The sequence below is a fragment of the Rhea pennata genome, chromosome 5, assembly GCF_028389875.1.
Source record: "Rhea pennata isolate bPtePen1 chromosome 5, bPtePen1.pri, whole genome shotgun sequence".
In the NCBI taxonomy this organism is placed as follows: Eukaryota; Metazoa; Chordata; class Aves; order Rheiformes; family Rheidae; genus Rhea; species Rhea pennata.
Genome location: NC_084667.1, coordinates 17,722,465 through 17,745,515, shown reverse-complemented (window position 1 = coordinate 17,745,515; position 23,051 = coordinate 17,722,465). Strand labels below are relative to the sequence as shown.

The window sequence follows — 23,051 nt, the reverse complement described above, 5'->3', positions numbered from 1 at the left end:
GAGTCTTGGGTCTCCATGGAACATCCTCTGCGAGGGAGTCCTAAAAGCCACTACCCTTTCAGCATCAAAAATAAGCTGTTTTCTCCTCCCACTCAAGAGTTTTCTCCTCACCCTTGTATGCACTCTTTGGAGATGCCTGTACCAGTACAGACCAGATAACCTTCCAGTCCCATATCCCTTAGCCACAGAGAATAACTGTTATCTCAGAAAACATCATAAACCTAAGGGGCATGCATTTGATGATGCACCCTTTGTATATCTCAGCCTCCACCAATCCTCTGCTCCTTCCTGAAACAAAGATAATATTTTTGTTAACAACTACTAATGTTTTTTTCTTTCCCCATGAACTTGTCAGGCCTTTTGAATCCAGGAAAACTGTTTGTACCCATAACGTATTGAGAGCCTGCACAAAAAACTCCTTGTTGAGGAAACTGCAGACATGCTATACTCATCTGTTTTGAGCCTGCCATCTGGTAGTTTAAATTAATACCCCCAAACCTAAACACTACAGAGAACAGTGAATAATCATTCCCCATTCCACTTCTTTGTCACTCAGTGTCACACATCTTTATCATTTCAAAGGGGAAAAGATAACAGAATGGATTAATCCCAACCTACTAATAAGTTTCTGTATGGAAATTACTCCACATCTTGAATTGTTCTTTGTGTGTTTCTGTGTGCCCTTTTCAGCTCTACCACCTGAACTGTGGCTGTTCCAGCTACCATCCACACTACAGGAGCTGAGAGAAAACTTGCAAATGGGATTCCCCCTTTCCCACCAAGCCTTCTAGGAGATCACTTCTGTCTCCTTTCCCCTTGGCCCTTCACCCTGATGGATTCAGCTCTAACACACTACTTACAAATAAAGTAAATTGGACCACAGCAGAAAGGGTTAAAGACATTTATATATATATATAAAAAAACTAATGTCATATTTACAGACCATTGCCTAAGCATGAAACTTTCCAAATGTCAGAAATCAAGTTTCTGTAATCTAAGAGTACAAAGTGCATGTCTTCCCTCTGCAGCAGAAGACAGGGGGGGTCTCTCCTTTCCCTTATACCTTTCTGTCCTCAGACAGTGGGAGTAAGGTCCAGATTCAGTCTGAAGGAGACAAAACCCAAGCGATGCTGATTACTGCATTATTCACCAGGGAGACTCTATGAATAACAGCTTAGAAGAAAAGTGAAGTCAGGAAAAGTGACTCTTGTTTACTCAGACACTCTGGTCAATGGATTTCCCTAGGAAAGGGAATCTAGGGCCAATGCCCTAGGGAGATTAGCGGGAAGAAAAGGTTGTTCAGCTATTTAATAAATTAATTCTTGGACACAGTTCAACTCCTCCACTTCCTCCACCCCTTTATAAGCCTCTCAGATATATTTGAGTTGGTTTCCTGTTTGTAACCCCAGCGTTCTGGGTTCAAAGATGGGCTCCAAAACTGAATTCAGCTATCCCAATCAGAATGAGAGACAAATCCTGTGCTCCTCAAACCATTAGCTGAGAAAGCTTACACATAGCCACACTCTATCTGTGCCAGACGGGGATGAAGAATTTTGGATAGCAAATAAAAACTGCCAACAGCAGTCCATTGCATGGGATTAACTACTTGAAATAGTGCTGAAACAGAGGCTCTTTTACAGGACTGCTCTCCATTGCCCTCCCAGATTGGAAGGTGAGTACAGTCACTCTGCCAGCACTGTGCTGAAATGACATCCTGTAGCAGGACAAGGCCAAGGAATATACGGTTAAGAGCTTGAAAAGCTATACAGCTGTCCTTCTACACTATAAAGCATGGATGTGAGCATGAACAGGAAGGAGCGGTGCACAGAGGATGAGATTTTGGGATTATACTGTTTACAAACTCAACACACAGATGCTAATACAGGAGGGAGTAAACATCCACACAGAACAGACAATGGACAGAGCCCAAGGAAGACTCACTTCAAGAAGCTGCTGTGTAACTCATCCTCCAGCAGTATTAGGCACTCCACAGGCTACACACCAGACACTGGTAACTCCATTTAAAAGAGCTATTGCTCAGAGAAGGAAATGCAGTAGACTCCCAATACCAGGACTGTTCCCTCTGCCAAGTGTAGCTCCCTCTGCTATTTGGAGCAGCAAGTTTCTTGGAGACCGCTTTAACAATATCAAGTCACGGTTTTATTCTCCAAATAATCCTCCCTCTCTGAGTCTTTTTCCCCAGGTATCAAACTACTCTCAAGCTTCTTGTTCCAGGCAACGGCACTACGGCTCAACTTCCTTGTAGAGAAATCTCACCACTGCAAAGTTAAGTGCCTTTCAAGTGCAAAGACCGTTCATATCACTTTGTTCGTTTGCTACAATTGCCCTTCATTTCTTTTCCATCCCACACGTATACCACCTTCATGTATTCAGAAAGCATTTATATCTCTGTCGGCCTAGCTTAACAAACACTGAGATTTTCCTGTTTTCTTGTAGATTGGCACTACTCTTGATGTTCTATCAGCTTCCTTCTCAACTCCTACTATAATCTAGTTAATATAATCTAAGTTAACCATGGCCCACCTCACTGTCTAGTAGTACTGAGAATGGACATTCACTACTTCTGAGATGCAGCTCCCTATCAATGCATAAAGTCACATGCACTGATCCATTGTCAGAAAAGAAAGATACACCTAGAAGTGAACAAACTGGTAGAAAGCTCTTGCCCCCTTACACGCAGGCAGATTTTGAGCTTGGCTGAAGAGAGACATCTGGCTCTTTGGAGGCCAGAAAGCCAAACATCCCCAAGCACAAGCAATATGGTGCCCTTTTGTGGCAGTTATTGGTATTACACATTTACATGAGACACCCCAGGTTTTCCGTTGCGGATCTCAAGTTCCAGTCCCTCTGTGGCAACAACCCCTACTCTTCTTGTCATCTCTTCAGCACTTGCTCTTCACTTGTGAGCTGCTTGTCATTGGCTGCAGGAAAAAGAAGAGAGAGTTTGCCTCAATTCCCCCCTCAGAGTGAAAAGGGAACTGGCAGAACACTGGCCAGCTCCTTCCCTGCTGCTATCAAGCATTTCAGGCAGATGATTAGGAACAGCACCCACCTGCCAGCTCCCCTCCTCTACCCTGTACCCTCACCACAGGGGCAAACCCAGCTGCAACCCCATTCTATCGAAGAGGCAGAAAGCTTTCAGGAACAAATTCAAGAATAATTCTGCTCTGTAATTGCTCTAGCAATAAAGTATTACTCTCTGCTGTAGTATGGGATAAAGAGCTTATCAAGCAAATTCAGAACAACCAGAAAGCAGTCACTGGCAAATCACAGAGCTATGAAATTACAGTCAGGATCCATGCCTTCCTCAAGCAAGTAAATTTTGTTCAGGGAGCAATTAAGATTGGCCCTTGCTAACTGTCAAAACAAGATGGTTTGAACCAGACCACGCCTAGCACTACTCACAGTCACAAGCTCTTGCCAGGGATCTCTGGATTAGGGAGACCTCCTACTTTGGCTCGTTTGTACAGTTCCTCAGTGCACAGCTCTTCTGCTCCCTCATGCTTGCGCTTTGGAGAAGCCTGGTCAGATTGTGGTAGTCTCATCACTGTATAGGAAGAAAAGTCATTGCAACCATTTCCTCCAGCTGTAGATCATCTCACAGGTACACCCTGGGTTTCTAACGTGCCACTGCACTGGGGCAAATCGTGTTGTACAAGCACAGGGAGATGTCACAGCCTCCTTAAGCATTCACTTTTGACAAATTTCATTAAAAGTAGGATGACTAAGACCCCCAGAACAAACCCAAAGATGTTCTACTTCACTGAAGAACAACTTAATTATATCTAATCAAATCTACAGTAATCCACACTGCTCCATTAAGTGGCTGTGTAGGATCCTAAACAGGCCATTAAAGATTCATTTCAGTGAATTCCTATTCTGCAGCTCTTTTAGGAATGAAGGCTCACTGCAGAGTTCTGAACAAAGCCTAAAGTAAGGTGAATATGATCTGTTCTCCTAGCTACACATCCTCTTCTCATTAGAAGAGAATTTTACTCTGCTGCCTAGAGCCTCTAAATCCCTATGAAACTATCTCAGAAGAACACAAATAGCTCCAACTCACCTGTACTCGTACTGCTGCTCTGCCCTAAAGCTGGATCGGCAACTTGGCCACTGAGATCTTCCACACAAGGGACTGATGCCAATAAGCCTAGAGAAGGAAAGCAAGAGGATCACAGTTGAGAAACAAGAAACTTGTCAAGGGTAGGAGGAGAGAATAAAAGCCCTTCACATTGAAACAGTGATCATCAACACTATCAGTATACAATCAGTACATCCATATTCCCAAAGACTAGGATGAGTTCAAAGCTCTGCTCAGCCAGTGCTGGCCACAGGCACCATGATCTAGCAGCATGTTCATTTAGGATGCTCTGCTTACTTTTTCCAAAGTGAGGAATGGACCATTCGTGGCACAGGGATTAAACAGGACCTTATGTCATCCCCAGCTCCCAAAAGACTAACCAAATCCCACTTTGAGCTGTCTAAGAGCTCATTGTAGGCTCTCCCTGGAAACACAGACTCAGAACAGCTTTCAATATGGACTCCTTCCTCTTGCAAGGAGTGGCCAGGGACACAAGCACTGTGTATTTTACATTATGGCCCTCCTCCCAGCATCTTGTCTCTTGTTACAGATGTTGATACTTACACAGTCCCCTATAGCGTGACAGCTGCTGGTAGATCTGCTTCATGCGTTCAATGTTCAGCCGGCTGGTCTCTGCATGGTTCACCATGGGTTTAGGGTAGTCCACCCCAATGATGCACTTGGCTGCCTTCTGCACAGACTCTGGGGCATTCCAGGGTTCGTAGATATATCGTGAAGGAAACCCCTTTAGTTTGGGCAGATATCGCCTATGGCGCAAGTAAAACAATGCGCAGACATCAGTTAAAAAGCAGCAAGGCAGGGTTCACAGTGCACAGGAAGTTCCATGCACCTGCCAGCTACTGAACAACTTCAGCTTGGAGATCAAGCAAGAAGGAAGCTCCAGTCACATTACTTACTTAACGTAGTCACCACTGGGGTCTGTGCGACGTCCAAAGCCCACAGGGCAGTAACAGTGGAAGAACTGCTGGAAGAATGCACTGCACGAAAGCCACATCCAGCTGCCTGCATTTACACTGAAATCTGCATCCAGCAACAGCTCGTCAAATACCTGCAGCAATTGGAAGAAGAGGCAGTGAGAGCAGCCACAAACTCCTGTCTGGAGAAGGAGGAATCAAGAAGCTATTCAGATGGCAGACATCCAGCTGTCTGAGGAAGCTCCTAGGAAGCAGGAGAGCAACAAAGAGGTGATCTGCTGGCAGAAGCCAGCCAGCTGGTCAATATTTTTCACTTCCTGACATTTTCACATAGGGAGGCACTGTCTGCTCGCACTGATAAAATGCTGGCTAATGTCTCATGGAGCTACAGACTAAATCACTGCTTAGTGTTACAGCAATCCCTGAGTATTGATGCTAACCTGGGAGACCTAAGAAGTGCAAAGCACTGACCCTGGAAAGCTAACAGATGCTGCATAGAAGAACAAAGACCAAACAAGAAGAAAAAGCCTCTCTAAGGGTTCCAAAGCTCACTAACCATATCTTCAGGAGCAGCCAGGTTTCAGAGGTATACTCGCATCCATGTGTGGAAGCTGTGCTTTTAACGTCCGATTCTAAGATACACTTTCAACTTTGTAAGAAGAGGCCTCTGCTTTTTTTTTTTTTTTTTTTTTTTGGGGGGGGGCATAGGTTTTATGTATACCCAATAGCTTTGAGCTGTCTGACCCCTCAAATGTCCCAAAAGGCGTATCTTTTACCTTTTTCCTTGAGGGACTCTAGACTCAGATTTCAGTCACAGAGCCTTCCCTGACTAGCACGGTGACGGATTATAGAATGAGGAAAAAGGTCCAGTTATAAAGAGCCATGGAACTTGCAAAGAAAACAGATGGACTGACAGCACTTTTACATGAAAAAATAAGAGAGTCCCCCAAATTCCAGCCCATATTTACAAGTGGGTCCCACTAACTTTTTCTTAGGGGTTACCTGAAACTTTCTTTACTTTCAGAGCCCTCACTGCAGAAGGCAGCAAGAAGTCAGGCTGCTGGCAGGCCAAGAGCCCACTAGCAAATCTTCTTCCACGCAACTTCTGCTTGCCAAGTGAAAGTCACACCTGTATTCCTATCCTTGCAGGGAGTGCCAAAGAGACTTTGTTTTCCTTATGGTCTCCTGCAAGCCTCTGGAAATGCCAGACTCACCCTGACTCCTGACTCCCAGCTGATCCAGAGGTCGCCCCTTGTCAGGAAGCAGGCCACAGCGTGCCTGGCCAGATGGTGGATCCACCCTTCTTGTCTCAGTTGGGTCATGATTGCATCAATCCAAGGGAAGCCTGTCTTGCCCTCTGCCCACTTTGCCAAGGCTTCAGGATTCCTGTCCCAGGGGATCTGGATGCAGATAGGGTTCCCCTCCATGCGATCAAACTTAGGGTTGTTGGTGGCTGCTGTGTAAAAAAACTCCCGCCAAAGGAGCTGTCCATACAGAGAGAGCGGGGGTGTGCTGTTGCGCTTCACCTGTGGAGGAGGAAACAAGGATATTCAGAGAGGGGAAGACTGGCTTCATCAAGCTGAACTGTAAGCCATCTATACATTCACACACATGATTCCCACCAACTCAGTTAGTTACTGGCAGCTGTCAGAAAGGAGTTCAATTTTAGTTCATACCTCACCAGAAACTCCAGCTGGTAAAGTTAGCTCATGAGTTTTAGTTCACTCAGTACAACAAAAACAATTTGAACCACCAATAACAACTAACAATAAAAAGCTCTACATAGCTGATGACTTAGGAGTCCAGGCTGAAGAACAGGATCATCAGATTGACAGTCTGCTCAACTACATACAGGACAATCACTTTTTATCACCCCATAGTGTCTTCTGTAGCAGCAGCAAGCTTTGCTCAAGGGTCAGACACAGAGCAGGCAAGAGCAACTTCTGCAGCTGTTCTGGCTCACTCTCTGGGAGCCAAAATCCTGCTATGCTCAAAACCAGCCCACTCTCCAGATGAACACCTCTGGATTTCCTTTTGTCTTACCTTCTTATACAGCTCCCAGAGACGATAGTAAAATAAGCGGCAGGACAAACAGCCAAAACGCAGGTAGGGACTCAGTCCTGTAGGGCTGGCCAGCAATGAATTGGCATTCATCCTTGGTCTTTCATAATTTGCAACCCATGCCTAGACACATTCAGGAGAAATGAGGCAAAGAAAACAAAACCTTTTAGACCCTGCTATGAACACGCCTCTTTGAAGATGATGAGGTCACTCAGGTCTCTTCTATTCAGTTCCTGCCACTACTGAACATCTCCAGTGGGCAATTCCAACCCCCACAACCCAACTCAAGGAATACAAAACACTTGCTCCACAAGGATTTGAGCTAGTTAGTCATTCTGGTCCAGAAAAGGACTAAATTTGCATTGCATGTCTCAGCTAATAACCTTGAAATCTCCTAGGGACACCTGCTAATGCAATTTTTTACGTCCAAGTATGCCTGTCTTTTTAGTGTGTGGAATAAGATAATCTGAGGAAGTTCAGAGCTGTTTGTTGTGCAAGTTGAAGGTTTATTCTTTCTTTAACATCAGAATATATACTTTGAGTTCTATACCTGTCATCAAGCCATCTGGCATTAGAGAGACATGAATGGTTTAAAACTGAGCCACATCTCTCCACCTGAGACACAAGTCATTACTTCAATATTGTTTGCCTCATGCACACTATGATGAAAAGCACAAGGATCATAGAAGGGATCTGAGTATTTCAGCAAGGAGCCAAAGGAATACCAATTAGTGAGGCAAAATAAGACAGACATACAATGGGAAGGCATTCTTTATGAGTGCATACCCCTCCTAATACCTCACATAGACAAGAGGAGATGGTATGTAGCACAGACTGAATAACTTTGTAGGAGATTCTCCAAATTTGCATTCCAAGGGAAATGAAAGGAGAAATAGCAAGGAAAGAGTCCTATGTGCTTCTCACAACAGTATAATTAATACACAACTCTGTTTCTCTGGGTTGGTGTTGCCCAGAAGTGGAGTTCTCTGCTCTACATACAACCAAAGGTCAGGAGTACTGCATCAGTATCAGATTCCCCTGCTACAGGTGAAGGCTGCAATTGCTGCTATAAAAACAAAGAAAAGAGTGCAATGGCCAATGCTCAACATTTTTCACTGAGGGCTACTGCTTGCAGAAACACCCACTTGAATAATATGGATTACCTTTCTTTCCAAATGTTTATCCAGTCGTGCCAAGGCTTCTGTCTCCCCTCCTTGCCAAACTGCAGGGGCAAGGCCATCTGTGGGGAAACCTGAGGGAAAGAAATTGGTATGATCTGAAGTCAATTCTAGACAAAATGAACAGATGTAATTAAGCATGAGTAACAGCAAGACACGCTGAATACTGTAGTATTTAGTTGAGCTGCCTAACATGGCTTACTTGCTGCTCTAGTCCTACAGCAGGCAAATCATTTGGAGCACGGGGAAAGCCTGTTTACTACGCCACAGTACAAGAACCTGTCCCTGCAATGCTTCAGGAAGCCTTTGGGGGGCTTCCTCTATTGCTCACACACTGGCACCCTTGTGAATTAGTGTTACCCACAGGGCTCTGCTCCAAGGGCCAGAATGGCTGGTAGAGGGAACACGTGCCCCACAGGTCCGGCTTACAAAATACCCTGCCACAGCTACCAGCAGCTCAGCAGAAAACCTGCTGAGGCTCCTGACACGGTGCTGGGAAAGGTGTTGGATTAGTGCTGTAGAGCTATATTTCATTAGTTTCCAGAACCAAGGCAACAGGTGAAGCAACAAGGCAGGTTCCCTGCACTGTTCTAGGCTCATAGCAGAGCCTCCCCCGGTGGCAAGCAGAGCACTGTAAAGCTGCACACAGTCTTGCATTAGGTCAGACAATAAGGAAAGATGATCTGCCAAGGACTGCAGCCTTCAGGGTACTCCTGTTGTGAAGCCCTCCTTTCCATGACTGTTTAAATTGTGCTTCAAGGTGCCAAGTTGATACTCCTAGGAAACTGGCGTCAAGCCTCCAGCATCACATGCATGCAGACAATATTCTACAGTAACCCTTAATTTCCTTGCATTTCAATTCAGATCCTTGATACAGGCCTCAGATTCTTTACACTACACCATTCTATTCATCCTGCCTTCTCCAAGAAAAACAAAAAAAATCCCCAAAACTCCCCCAAAACCCACATCTAGGAAGGAGGAAACAAACCCCAACTTCCCAAGAATCAAAAGACATAGCAGGATGGATGAAAGGGGTTTCAGTACTATCTTTTGTTTATTAAGCTCCCAAATTGTCATTGCTTGGAAACAAGCGAGTTAAGTGATCTGAACCTGCCACATGGTTAGCTCACCTCTTCAGGTCTATTACACAACCTGCCAGAGATGGTAATAAGAAGGAAGCAGCTGGTGTGGACAGGAGACACTGGTAACAGTGGTTACATGTTCAGAGCAGCAGAGAGAACACTAGGACAGATGCAGAACATTTCAGAGCAATGCTAAAGGGGATGCTGCTCCCTGTATGACTGTAACGCAAGGGGAAGTGGTCTGTTTTCACAGACTCCAGCGCTCTCTAACAATCAAATGCTGCTTCCACAGCTAGGGGCAACCCAGGTCAGATGACACACTGGAGTTGTCCTGGGTGCACGCCAGCCATCAGAAACACGTTTCAGTGGAGCCCGTTTCAGCTGGCAGTTAACCCTTGCCTTCACCCTAAACACATACCCAGCTCCTCCAGGGATGGGACTCCATATACATCATCATGGTTCTCCTGTATGTCCACTTTACAAGTTTCCATCTGCTGGCTTATTATGCTGCTCACCGGCTTCTTTGGGAGCTCCATACGGCTAATGATGGCCTGGAAGCGCTTGTAGGTGAGGGGTGGTCTGTGGCCATTCAGCTCAATTATTCTGGAGACAAAATAAAAAGACATTTACCCACATAAGAGAAAAGGAAATAACAGCAAAACTGCATCCTGCTACCTCAGCTCAGAATAGCCTTTCACTTTCAGTACGGAAATCCTGTACATATCTAGGCTCCTCCTGATGCATCCCTCAAGGGGATATTTAAGAAAATGCCAAAAAAAAAAAAAATCCATCTCCATAGAAAACACAAGAAAACAACCACAGCTGAATCAGGCTTTGCATCATGTCTCTCCCAGAGCTCTTCATATCAATCCTGCGTATGAAACCTCAATCTGATTGCTCCATGTCTCGCCAAGATGACAAATCCCAGACCTACATCTGTATCCGTTCTTCCCTACCCCTTGAGATATCCTAACCTGTCTCTGTCCTTACTTCCTCCTCTCCCAACACAAGAAGTCTCATGGTATTCTGATCCCTTTTCTACCAATCTCGGATGAGACAAATCCTAGTTTGCGTCATTCCTCTCTCTTCTTGTGCTTAGAGAAATCCCCCTTTCTCCCCAACCCTGTAAGGTCACAAGCAGACCTGTCAGATCACACCAGGGAAAAGGTAGCAAGACAGTCACAGTTCCCCTCTCCTCTGTATCACTAAGTATCCACAGTCTGCTAGGACCACACAGTCTTATCTTCCTTGGGACACTGAACACAAAGGCCTCAGAGAAACCTCCTGGCCAAGGTAGGTTTTCCCATGATATTTTTAACCTGAGCTCCTGCAGGGAGGGGAAGGAGTTAAGAGCAAAGCAGACAGCACACGGATCGCCAGCATTACATAAAGTTGAGGCAGCCAACCTCACAGCTCACACACGAGCTGCAGCAGAGCAGCCTTCTCCACCCATTAGTCAACGGCTTATGCAAGGGGCTGGGCTTAAAGCCGAGTGTTTCGGCAGACGCCATGTGCCTCCCCTTCCCCCAATAACTGCACGTGTAGCGAGGAGGAGCGACATGCCAACCCACGGCCTTCCCCGAGCCATTCCTCACGTGTGCTCTAAAGTGACCTAGCTTCCCTGCTCAACATAGCAACAGCAAAGTGGGAAGCTGTGCCCTGCTCTGCACGTCCCTGCTGCTGCTGCTTCCATCTAGGCCATGCGTGAACCAGAAGCCCAGGCCACCTACACACTGTGAGCAGAGAAAAGGGAAGCCTTTAAAAGTGGCAGCACAGTTGCAAAGATTAAAGAGATTTCAAATGAAGCCTCCTGCATTTTCCTTTAATTTTTTTATGTAATAAGCTGTAGGTATTTGGAGAAAAAGAAATTAATAAGCATAGTAAAGAGGGTCATCAGGGTGTGCAGAGAACAGTAAGTTTATTGTAAGACTCTAAGCATGATCACTGTGTAGCTCAGCATCCTCTTTCACTCTTCCAAGCAAAGGTACTGAGGGGACTTCTATAGGCAACACGTTCTGTCCTGTTTCTTCACATCAGAGAGCATCTCCTACACTTTCACAGACATGTTTTTTGGTTAGCTATTTCTGATGTACTATACCATGGATGCTAAGAGACCATGAACTCTCATGAATACTACCCACCAAAACTTCCCTGCTGTCTGCTCTGAATGCTGGAACCTCAAACAAGACCGTAAGTTCATAAGGACTGCTGAAAGATCACAACTGCTGCTGGAAGGAAAATGAGGCCTTCTCAGTTACAGCAAGCATTTGGGATAGGCTTGCGTGTTTTCAGAGAAGTTCAGTATCCAGAGATGAAAACGTGAGAAAGCTGCCCAGTGTTTGCCCTGAGATCTCTGGCACAGCAGGAGCTGCTGCTTTAACACTACCTCTTTTTTTCAGTCCTCTTCCACAGCTCTGCTTGTGCTGCACCTCACTCCAAGATACACACTATTATATCACGTCTGAAATTCACAGCTAAAGCTTTTGCAAACAGACAGCAACTCGGACTAAATCACTGTGACTTGCAGATGGAGGCCACTGTTCTCATTCAGCATCCTCAAGAATTTAAACACGATTGAAATAACATACTACCTCTCCCGAACTCCTAAAGAGCCAGTTATGGGGTATGGGACACAATTCTTCCCAAGAGATGGAACTAGGACAACTTGCACGTTTTACAACACTTGACACTGGCATCATGCAACAAAATTTTTACAATGGTGTTGTGAAAATACATATCAAATATCATCAGGTATTATGAACTGTTTAGACCTTTGTGCAAGGTGATGCAGAAGAAGCCAGAGCCCCATAGGCACAAGTCTCTTCCTAGCTTCCTTCTAACCCAAGCAGTAGTCTCACAGGACTGACCTCCACGGCAGACGGGGCCACAAAGCAACAACAGGACCTTCCCCAGGATTTAATGCCCTATTTCATTCTATCTTTCGCAGCACAATTCACAGACTACACATGTGGCAGTTCTGCTCAAAGAAAACTGAAGAATAACACAGAAGAGTAGAGCTGCTTTATTCATCATATACTACATAACCTTTCTGGTATCACTGAGCACATGTAAAATTGGGGTGCTCTAAGACTACCAGAACCAGTATATCTGACAGTGCCAGATCTGTATTATTTGACAGTGCCCAGATGTTTCTGATTATCACAAAATAACATTTTACCTCAAGAAGGAGAGCAACCAAAACCTGACTAAACATGGTTCTGGCACTGCTAGGGTTACACATTATACTGCAGTCATCCAGGACAGCCACAGCATCTGCAGATTTCAAATGCACACTCCCACAGGCACCAGCTTCTGACTCAAGCCTCCGTGGCAGTGGCCCAGTGGGATAGCTACCAGTCTGGAGAAAGCTGCTTTCCTCAGAAACATGACACCTCACCTAGCTCGTAAATAACAGGGCCCCATTTGTCAAGGGACCGAATGTGCTCCCATCCGCTTCTTCCTGTGCAGAAGAGCTGGCTGCCAACACTCGGGAAGTAGGCTGTTTCACAACGTACCAGACTACCAATTCACATATACTATTTCATTAACCTTTGTCAGCTTATGCAATTGTTCTGATCTAAATCCTTTCTCCAGAGAGCTCGTGTAGGGCTGTGCACACCTAAGACAAGCAGCTTTTCTTCAGATTCACAGTGGAGACGGAGGATAACCTACAGATATGCCATACAACAGACACTGGACAAAGGACAAACTATTCCACTCCCACAGAATCACACACATACAAGCATGTGAAAGATGGGTGCCTTGATCACCTGCTAAGTACCAGTGCAGGGAGAAAACACCTGATGCTAAATCACCATGCAAGACAGACAACAGTAGTATGATTCAACAGATAGAAGTCAGAAGCTTTTTAGATGGAAAACAAACAAAGTTTGTGGTATAAGGTAACTAACTATCCATCACAAAAACACCAAGGCATGCAAACTTCCCCAGGGCTTCGTTCCTTTAAGTCAGTACATGCTCCCATTAAAAGGCATTTAATTATAATTTCAACCGTATGCTAGAATGTCTGGTGGCAAAACAGCTCTTGATGTATATTACAAAACCAAGCTCACAATGCTCCTTCTTGTGCTCCAAACTGCTCGGTCCAGAATGACCCAGGCTGCCCAGGATTACAGAAACCACGACGTTGACCACCAGCAAGAAGACTATAGAGCATTTAGATTCTAAGGAAGGGAAATCAGGCGATCCAGAGAAGAGACAAAACAAGTTGTCACCTGGAAGCTGTCAGGCAGAATAACTGTTAAGTAAAGGCTTTGAGCAGGCTAAGCTGATACCTACAAGATTATCTTTTCTGTCTGACTTCTAGAATCTGAACATTGCTAATCTTGACTGTGAATTCTTGAAAATTTTTAGGAGTATTTTCCAATACTGATGCTTATTTTTTCTACAGCCCTTTCCCTGTTTTGGGACAGGGGAGGGGGAGAAACTGATCATCACACAGCTGTGTCAGCAGTGCCAAAGAGAAACACATTGCAACCTTCCTACAGGGCATAAAAGTGGCCAAATGTACAAGTTAAATGAATAGGCTCTTTGTAAATGTCAAAAAGAAGCTGCTGCTGATGGTAGCAGGGACACACTGCTGGCGGAGAGACAGACAGACTACTGGAATCACATAGGTAGAAGTGAAATATCAAACTATTTGTTTAAAACTAGGCCTGACAGTCTCATTGGAGAATTGGTTAAAGGAAGATGAGAAGCAAGATACCAACACCGGGTTACAAATTATATAGGAAAAAGTAGGTTGGGCATAGGGATGACACATGTCTTGAGTTAAAGACTGGATAGTAAGCCTGTAGGGCAATATACTTGGTCTGACAAATTTTCAGGACAAATACAGTATTAGAAATATACCACCCACCGAGAGAACTCAGAGAGGCCAAGAACCAGGAAACACCATAGTAACTGGAGACTCCAACTACCTCCACACAGATTGGGTAAATGTCACACTCCAAGATTTTAGGAAAAAAAATCACAAAAGTCAAAGCAGTTAAAGAACAGCAGCAGTGAGGACATTAGAAGGCAGAATCATTCAGAAAGCTGAAGTGTGCAGGGGGCACTTCTCAGCCCAAATGAAGGCTTGAGAAACAAACAACAACCAAAAAAGCCTAAGTGCTGCAAAGTCTCTTTTCAAACACTGTAGGATACCTACAGGGCCAAGAGGTGACAAAAGCATAAAAGAAGCAGACACTGCAATATCACAGCAGAAAAACAGCACGCTTTCTTTTTTTGCACCTGTATTTACTAGGGAGGTATTCAAGGAGGTTGGCACCCTGAATCTCTTCAAGGAAATACCTCAGGGAATGTCACAGACTGGGATATCAACAGAATGAAGCTATGCTTGAACAGTAAGAGCTTGCCAGGACCAGAGAGTATTTACAAAGGACTATCAATGGACATGAAGAAGTGACCAAACTACTACTGCTACATTTAACACTTTCCTTAAAACTATCCAAATACTACTAGAAAATAGCAAGTATGACTCCAGATTTAAAAAGCCACACAGAGCTGAGTTAGGACCTGCACTGCTTGAAATTATTCCTAAGTTACGGGGAAAGGGTCAACGAGCAGCAAGGTGATGAAGTTTACTTACATAGTAAGCTAGTTGGGATAGATGAAAATGAAAGGCAACTGAAGAACTACCCCACACACCATGTGACTAGCTGAGAAAAATAACACAATTTTCTGTGTTGGTAATGTCTCTCCATGCGCATTGCTTTGTGATCTTAAATTCACTTATATATTAATGGGCTCTCAACTAGCTATGGCTATTCAGGAAGGAAGCCCTGAATCAGTTTAGTGTTCAGCAGTGCTAATAAAAAAAAAAAAAAAGAAAAGAAAACAGAATGCTAACAATTAATAGGAGAAGACAGAAAACATTACAGCACTATATAAATCCATTGTGCTCATACATCCTGAATGCCAGCTACAGTTATTTCTTGAAATGGAGAACAGAGGTGAAAAAAAGTATATAAAAAGGTCACAAAGGTATGCAACAGATTCTACCTGCAAAACTTAGACCATGACTTTTCAGCCTGGAAGAGACAAACATGACACAAGGATGAGGAGCATTGAAAAGGCAAGGAAAAAATAAGTGTTTGTGATCTCCTCTAATGCAAAAATGAGAGTAGCGTGTACTCAAGAGACAGGTTCAAGAAGAATACCTCTCACCCCAAACATTCCCACATAGTATGCGCTAAACTGCAAAGCTCCTTCCCACAGGACATTATAGATACAACAGACTTACAGGAGGAAAGAGGCTTTTAACATTCTTGGCACAAATCAGCCAAAAGCGGGGGTGAAGGAAGAAAGCAACCTGTAAGAGTAGTACTGAAACACGGCTGAAGTTGCACATATCTTAGTATTATAGTTTTTTTTTTTTTTTAAGAGTTTCAAAATAAAGGCAAGGCTCCAGCACAGCAAACACCCAACAAAGACAAGGCATACAAGTTTCAGGAAAAGGTAAATTTGCCGCAGTCAATCTTGTTCTATTTATTACAGCTGTCCTGACGCATCCATCAATTAAAAACAAAATCCGCCTTCATAACCTGTTTGAGACAACAGCTCCACTATTTGTATTATACTGAAGTGGAAAAAAAGCAGTCTGTGCAGTGAGAACAAGCTCAAGCACAGCAATCAATAGGACACAACTGAGCTACTTAAATGACTGAAGTATAGAGTTTAATTAACTTGAAGCAACACCCTTCCCTACATTCACGTCACTGTCACCACTTTGACGCGCTCTAATCAAAAGCGCGAGTGCGCAGCATAATCTTTTCGACACCATCCAGGCTCACAGGGGATGAGAGTGAGCAACACATAGCTCTCAGTGCAGCTGAGGAGGCTGAAACCGTCCCAGACGTGACAATCCCGGCCTAGCCTGGGCAGCACCTGTGCCCTTGCTCGCTCCATACCTGTCCAGGTCGTACAGCGTGTGCGAGTTTTCTATCACCACCTCCACTCCAGCCTCCTTGGCCAGTTTGACAATAGCTGCATCTCTCTCCTTTCCAAACGGCTCCGAGTCGTATTCAAAGGTGAGACGGGTAACTCCCCATTCCTGCAAGAAGCACAACACACACAGTTGTCAAATCCAAGACGCTCTCCAAGGGGTACAATTGCTAAAGAGGAAAGCAAATAAACCTTCTGGCTGATACTAAATCCTGGGAGCTCAGACAGTTCCTGTGAGGAACAGCAGCTTGGAGTCAAGATAACTGATGAATCAACAACTTTAGCAGCTCTAGCAAACACCACATCTGCTACACAAACTCCTGTAAGTTAGGTTTAAAAACACACAGGAGAAGGTTTTAGTTCGCCTCCATAAACCTTCCTCTCAGGTCACAGCTCAGCCACTAAGCCTTAAAAGCATCTTGTTTTGTTACCCACGTTGTCTGAAAGTAAATTTACCATCCTGTTCTAGCATTTGCAGAGAAAGCATTTCTGAGAAATCTTTCAATACAAGTTCTTCTAAAAAAACATTTTTATGTGGAGACTATCATCAAATAAAAAGAGTAATCTCTAATCTTCTCCCCCCAATGGCTCTTTACAGCTGTCACATAATAGAGGACCAATACTCAACCCTAACAGCAAGAAACACGGCAGTGTGAAACGCAGAACAAAAGATAGCTTGGATAGCTCGAAGGATAAGTGGACCTTTCTTCTCAGAGTAGGAGAGGAGAATGCTATGGTTCTGATTTAAATGATTAACTTCCCAAAGGTAGGGATTTCTTTCACTCTAGTCAAGCTATGAACCTATTTTGTGCCTTGACACCTTTAATAGGTCCTTTACAGATTACATGGAACAGGCCTTATGAAATAGCTTTCAGCCTCTTGGAGGCTTTTCTAGAGCACAATTTGCTCTCAAAGTCTATGGCCTAGTTTTCCTCAGAAAATGAATCCTATAAGAGGAGGTTTAATGGTTTCCACAGCGACCCTCCTGAGACATCTGTCAAACAGAGCTGCAGCCCACAGATTTGTTTAGCAAACATTTCGTCAAACACAGCCAAAAAAAAAAAATAATCTACAGACATGTTAAAAGAAAAAAAAAGAAAAAAAAAAAGAAAAAAAATCCCTCACACAACTAAGATATGAAACATACTCTCCAAATGAAACAGTGTAGGTCACCTCTGTATGTACAGGACAGTATCCTCCATCTCAGAACCAGACCTGAGAGGCATCAGAAACACAAATACCATACAAAGAACAGATGCAATTAGTTCATTGCAGCCCATTTAAAAAAGAATGCCAAAGACAGGGAAGGAATTCAGATGCAGAAAACAACTGTACAAGCCTCCTCTCCTTTCTAAACTCTTTCAGATTCAATATTACAGTTACTATAGGGAAGGAGAGAAAATGAAAACAATTATGTACCACTGAATGTATGTTTCTGAGATGTTCTCTACTCCTTTTCCAAAGCAAGAACATGACAGAATCCTTAAGTCAGAGCAAGAGTAATGCAAACATGATCCAGGGCCTGCTCTTCTCTCCTACTAAAATGTGATTTAACAGATTCATGTTAATCTTTTCCTTTAAAAGAATGGTAGTACCAGCTAGAATGCATAGAAGAGATACGTTTGGTCTTGAAGAACATGTATTACTGCGTGGAGAGAAGCGAATGAAAAAATACATTTAAGGCCAATGGTGATTTTTTCAGGATAAGAATGTCAAATTCAGGTAGTTTGCTGCAGATTTCACCCAGTTTTTTAAAGCACAGCATTGTATATGCTACACTAGTGCACACTGCAATGGTAACAGAGAGGTAATGTGTACACTTTATCTGTCATCTTCACTGGATCCATGCATACAATGCATTTCCAGACACTGTATCAGCAACATACCTCTGCTACTGGCAGCAAGACCAGAAATTAGATTAGACAAGATTGTTGCCTTACCACATCCCGCATAACTCTCCTCTCCACAACAGAGGACAGCAAAGTGCGAGCACCAGGGCTGTTTGCATACTGCTCCAAGAGCTGCCTATCTGAGGGAGCTGCCTGCAGTGCATTATAGCCATGAGGCATGCCATTTCGGATAAGACTCAACACTCAAACTTTTCTCCTACCCAAATCCATGTTACTCTTTACCTTTAACTCTACAATTGTCTAGAGATTTAAGCAGAAAGTAAAACTAAACTCCTCAGATATAAGACAGTGGATACTCTTTGGTGGAACCACAGTAAGTGGCATTTATCTTACTCCAAAGAACAGGGCAACAATTATTTTGTAAATGCCTTTTTGCTCTATTACTCTAATTACAAAATGAAAAAGGAACAATGTCCTGTTCTGCTGTCCTGCACTGTTTACAAAGTTCTCCATAGGCATTTACCTTTGTTGTGATTATGGCCACCCCAGCTATGTGTAAGGCTTGTCCAAGAACAGGCCCAATAAATTTTAAGTATGATCACAGAGCTCTCTTTTTCATTTGCCCAGCATTCACTTTTCAGCGCGGCAGCTCTGTGGGAGCCTGAATTCACATTCAAGCCATACGTTCTCCCTGTAGTAGCATGAGGAACATGCTCCTCAGCTCTGTTACAGCACTTCTAAGATATCCATCAACACCTGCCTAGGAAAAACAGTCCACAGTGAGAAGTAGGTCTGGCTGTCTCCACAATCATCTCTCCAAAATTCAGGCTCTGCTATCTACTTTCTGTTCTTTGAAAAGTATGAGTATTTTTCTCCAGCAGACTTTTAATTATCATGTGAATATCTAGTCCTTGAACAAAAATAAGGAAAGGGCATGGACCATAAATAGCCAGAACTTACTTACAGATCAAAAGATAAAAATAACCCAGATTGTAGAATGGCTAAGGGCAGCAGGTAGGTTATTTGTGTCCTGTGCTAACATGCAGGAACCAAATTAGAGAGTGTTGCACCTTCTGAGTTGCATCATCCAGTTCGCTTCCTAGTACCATCTCCCTCTAGAGAGGATTGTATTGTGACCATATACTGCAGGAGCATATAGATACAGATCCAAGTATACCTCTCCCTCCCAGAAGCTGGTCTACAACAGGCTTTGGGGACACTATTTCTACCAAACATAAGATAAGGTACAGTCTTTGCAACAAATCCAACTCATAAGAGCATTGGGAACCATGTTCTCTTCATTTAGATTTGTAACTCTAGCAAAGTGGCTGTCAGAAGGCTTCAAAGACAGCAATTAATATAATCTGAGAACAGGACAGAGAGGAATGAGTCAGAGACTTTTACTGCTTCAGGAATCTTGATATTCAAGAAGATCATCTTGCCAGCCCTCTCTCTCTCCCTATCTGCAGCATTGATATATCACTTCAGAAATATATCCCACTAATCCATCTTTGGCCCTGAGGTCACTGCATATTCCACAGTGTTAAATAGTACATCTTCAAGATGCTTAGACCCATGCCACGTTCTGCTATTGAGCTAACCAAAAAAAACAACAAAATAAAACAAAATAGCAACAAAAACCTGTAGGTCTTGAATGGAAGCAGGAAAGGATGGAGGCGGTTAACATAAAAGCTTCTGAATTTTCAAATTATAAAACACAAAGCCTTATTTGCAGCTCAGATGTAGATCAATATGCTTTCTCAGGTATCTGTAAAGGTGTATAGATCTTCCAGTGTTCTCTAGTAGAAGCAGCAAACAGAAAATTTCCAGTACAGAGAAACTCTCAATACAAGGGAATCAGTGGATTACAGTGCAACCTAGTGAAACCTGACCTGCAGAAACAAGGTGAAGGCCACTGTCCCTAAAGCAAAGCACAAGCATTCTGGTGGTAGGTTACTTCCTACTACTAAATTTCTGTGGAAATCTGAGTGGAAGAGCGTATCTGGCTCCTAAGCTGGCTGGTATGAATAGTAGTGAAGTTAAAGAGAAGCCAGAAGACCTCCAACAACTACACATTAGAGAGTGAAAACAAGAATACCATTTACAGTAGGGCATTAGTTTTGCTTGACAATGCTCCAAAAAATTAGTTTATTCTCTTACTTTAAAGAGTCTTGGGAAGACATCTGTTGGCTGCCCTCGTACCACAAACAAGCGGGAGCCAAGTTTTCTTAAACTGCTATCCAGGTCTTCCAGGGACTGGAGTAGAAATCTGCAGAGAAAAAAACAAGAGCAGCTCATGTCAATCAGACCAGTTACAGCTAAAAGACAAATCAGGAGGATTTACATGGAAATCCAATTAGCCTGCACCGTTGATCATTTCTCCAAACAAAAGCTAAAGGACAAGAAATGTAGAAAATAAGAGTTCTTATTCACCCCTGGTCTGTCTACTAACTGTTAAGACTTTGCAGCACCAAGCAGTCCCCAGCCATTCACATGCATGTTCTGCTTAGCCAAATGAGAGTGCTCTCCAGGATTTTCTTCTTGCAATCCCTATCCTTCCTATGTTTTCCACTTAGAGCTGATACTCCCCTGTCAGCTGCTCTCTCCACATGACAGCCATACTTAGAACAGCTGCAAACAGAACTGCAATTTATCTTACATCATGCAGATGAGAGCACGCTAAGATATTTATCTACTCCCTCCCACCCCAAAGCTGTCAAAAAGCATTTAAGTACTTTATTAACGATACGTCTCACACTATGCTGTACTACTTCAAGCACATCATCTTTGCTTTCACAGCCATACAACAATGTAACCCCATCTACGTTATAACTTGACTTCTTTGTTTTGTCTAAAACCGTGAACAATGCCAGTCTCAGCTAAACTTTAACCTCTGCAGGGGTATGCACCAGTGCTTGCAAGCTAGAACCCTTCCTAATGGACCCTGCAGCTTTTCCCTCTCCCCACATGCCCGCTCTGCAGCCCGACCTGTAAGACACGAGTATCTGCAGTATCAACTCAAGACCACACAAAGTCAAGAGGAAAGCTAAACTACAATTGTCTTGCAACCTGGGTACTTCCTCTGTTCAGCTGCATTGCTCATAATATGAATTGCAAGCTTTACGACAGAAAAAGCTCCCTCTGCACATCTTGAACGAGAAAGGGACTAAGGTTTCAAAGAAAGACATGCCAAGCAGCACACTAGAGACGATCCAGAACCAGGTCTGGATCATGAGAACAAACCACTCCCCTACCTCCTGCTCAGTATACATCTGTTGAATTGCAATACCAGCTTGCTCTCCAGGGTGCTCCGGAAATAAAGCAAGTGTTGCTATTATTTGGCTCACCTATATGCTGTGCAGTTAAGCGATAAGAAAATTTTCCACATGATAAACTTCTGGAAGTTAAACTTAACACAAACACTTGCCTTTGGAGTGCAAAACTCTGAATACCAATAATTACAGGGAAAAAGTTAGCAAAACAAAGCTAAGGATCCCCTGAGAAACAGCAGAACCTCCAGTAAATATAATGTAGGACATTTTTGCCTAACAGCCAGGGGTGCAAGTTTCTGCTGTTATTTGCAAAGAGAACACACCTCCAAGAAACATACATATATATATACACGTTTGCACATTTCAGGACTGCAACATAAGTAAGACCACTACCTGGTTTTCCCCAACATTGTGGTGGGAGGGAAGCAAGGATTAAGCAGATCAGGTCTCAACCAACCCTTTCACGCACAGTTTCCGTCCCCCTACGCGGGGCCAGAGCTAGCAAGGACAGCAGCGCGCGAAGGGCGTTTCTGCCTGCTGCCGTCTGTACGAAAAAGCCTGTTTTGCGGAAAGCCCGCTCCAGGCTTCCAGGGCGTTACGCGGCAACACCACCGCCGGCAGCCCGGGCACCCGCACGGGGAAAACCTCTGGTCGTTGACAACTTCTTCGCCAGCCCGCGGGAGCCGCTCTCGAACGGCCTGGAGGGCGCGGGCGCCGCGCCGGCCCCGGGGAAGGGCAAGGAGCCGCACGGCAGCGGCGGCGCCGCAGCCCCCAGGCCCGTCCGCGCTCGTCTGCGCGGCGCCGCGGGCGGCCCCGGAGAAGGGCGGCGAGCGCCTCCCCCGCACGCTCCCCGGGACCGGACGCCGGTACCCCGCCGCCTCCCCCCCCCCGGTACCGGACGCCGGTACCCCGCCGCCCCCGCACGCTCCCCTGGTACCGGACGCCGGTACTCCGCCTCCCCCCCCCCGCACGCTCCCCCGGTACCGGACGCCGGTACCCCTCCGCCTCCCCCCCTCCGCACACCCCCCCAGTACTCCGCCTCCCCCCGCGTCGCGACAGGCCCCGGCCCGCTCACCGCCAGCGGTTGATGCCCACGGCGGAGGAGGCGGCGAACCAGGGGTCCAGGATATAGATGCAGCGCACGGCCACGGCGTCCCGCAGCGCCGCCTGCAGCGCCGGGTTATCGTGGAGGCGCAGCCCGCGGCGGAACCAGTGCACGGAGCGGCACGGGCCGCGCGGCGGCGCCGGGGCCGGGAGCGCCGGGGCCGCGGCCGGCGCCGCCATCGCTGCCGCCGCCGCCGCGCTCATTGGCTGCCGCCGCGGGGCGCCGCGTGCGCGCGGCTCGCGGGAGCGGCAGCGCCGCCGCCACGGGAAGGACGCGGCGGAGGGCGGGGCCGGCGCGTAAAGGGGCCCCGCCCCCCCCCCCGCGCGCTCTGCCGCCCCCCAGCGGGCGCGGCGCGGCAGCGCGGCGCTGCTCGGCCCCCAGGCCGGGCCGCAGCCCCCGCTCGCAGCGCGGTCCCGCTCGCAGCCCCGGCGTGCGGCGGCCGCAGGAGCCGATCGCCCCCCGCACGGCCGGCGCAGCCCCGCCTCGGGCTCGCGGAACGG

At 45.4% G+C, this 23,051-nt stretch overlaps 1 protein-coding gene across 1 annotated transcript; it reads right to left on the bottom strand.

Annotated features, from left to right (window-relative positions):
• Positions 1 to 887: 887 nt before the first annotated feature.
• CRY2 (cryptochrome circadian regulator 2) lies at positions 888 to 22,730 on the bottom strand. The gene is made up of 12 exons (XM_062576395.1): positions 22,522 to 22,730; positions 20,335 to 20,443; positions 16,291 to 16,433; positions 9,777 to 9,961; positions 8,262 to 8,350; positions 7,081 to 7,221; positions 6,252 to 6,563; positions 5,020 to 5,171; positions 4,667 to 4,869; positions 4,085 to 4,171; positions 3,427 to 3,568; positions 888 to 2,942 (listed from the first exon to the last, which is right to left on the bottom strand). The coding sequence occupies exons 1-11, from the start codon at positions 22,728 to 22,730 to the stop codon at positions 3,429 to 3,431; spliced, it is 1,770 nt and encodes a 589-aa protein (XP_062432379.1). The 3' UTR covers positions 888 to 2,942; positions 3,427 to 3,428.
• Positions 22,731 to 23,051: the final 321 nt, after the last annotated feature.